Raw genomic sequence first — 543 nt, 5'->3', positions numbered from 1 at the left:
TATTTTCCATTAATTAAACAGCACTGCAACAGGAATGAGAACAAAGGTAATTTAAGGCTGAGGCTCTCCTATTGTATTAATACTTTCCACACAGGTTGTGACTCTTGTCCCAGGGTCTTGCTGTGCTTTGTAAATATTTACCAGGTCTTGCAACACCCACACAATATGGGTATACACAGCTGGTAGATGAAGCATAAAGAGGTTAAATACCACACTCAAAATAACACAAAAATCTTAAAGGCAAATTCAGGTTAAAAACGGAGATTAGTTTTCCTAGATCTTTCATCTAGCATTCTGGTAACACTGCTTCTTCAACATTGCATAGAAAGTTTTATAAATAGAGTTATAAGAGTCAGCTTACCAGTACTGAATTCAAGGGGAAAACCAGCTATGGAGTTCAATTAATAATCACACTTCTGAGCATCAGTGCAGAACTATTTTAAGTTGTTTAACATAACTAAACAAAGAACTTCATGCTCAAAACGTTAAGTTCATACATACCTTGAGGGGGGCCTAAACCACCTGCGACAGGAAACATGAAGC

At 37.0% G+C, this 543-nt stretch overlaps 1 protein-coding gene across 1 annotated transcript in view; it reads right to left on the bottom strand.

Moving 5' to 3' along the window:
* SYNRG (synergin, gamma) overlaps nucleotides 1-543 on the bottom strand; it is a 36,985-nt gene extending 36,442 nt beyond the window's left edge. Inside the window, exon 1 of the mRNA XM_009329100.1 lies at nucleotides 502-543. Within this exon, the coding sequence (XP_009327375.1) occupies nucleotides 502-538 (37 nt within the window). The 5' untranslated portion in view covers nucleotides 539-543. The remainder of the gene's footprint in view (nucleotides 1-501) is intronic.

Source organism: Pygoscelis adeliae, unplaced genomic scaffold, assembly GCF_000699105.1.
Source record: "Pygoscelis adeliae isolate BGI_AS28 unplaced genomic scaffold, ASM69910v1 Scaffold427, whole genome shotgun sequence".
Lineage (NCBI taxonomy): Eukaryota > Metazoa > Chordata > Aves > Sphenisciformes > Spheniscidae > Pygoscelis > Pygoscelis adeliae.
This window is presented reverse-complemented; position numbering and strand designations above follow the sequence as displayed.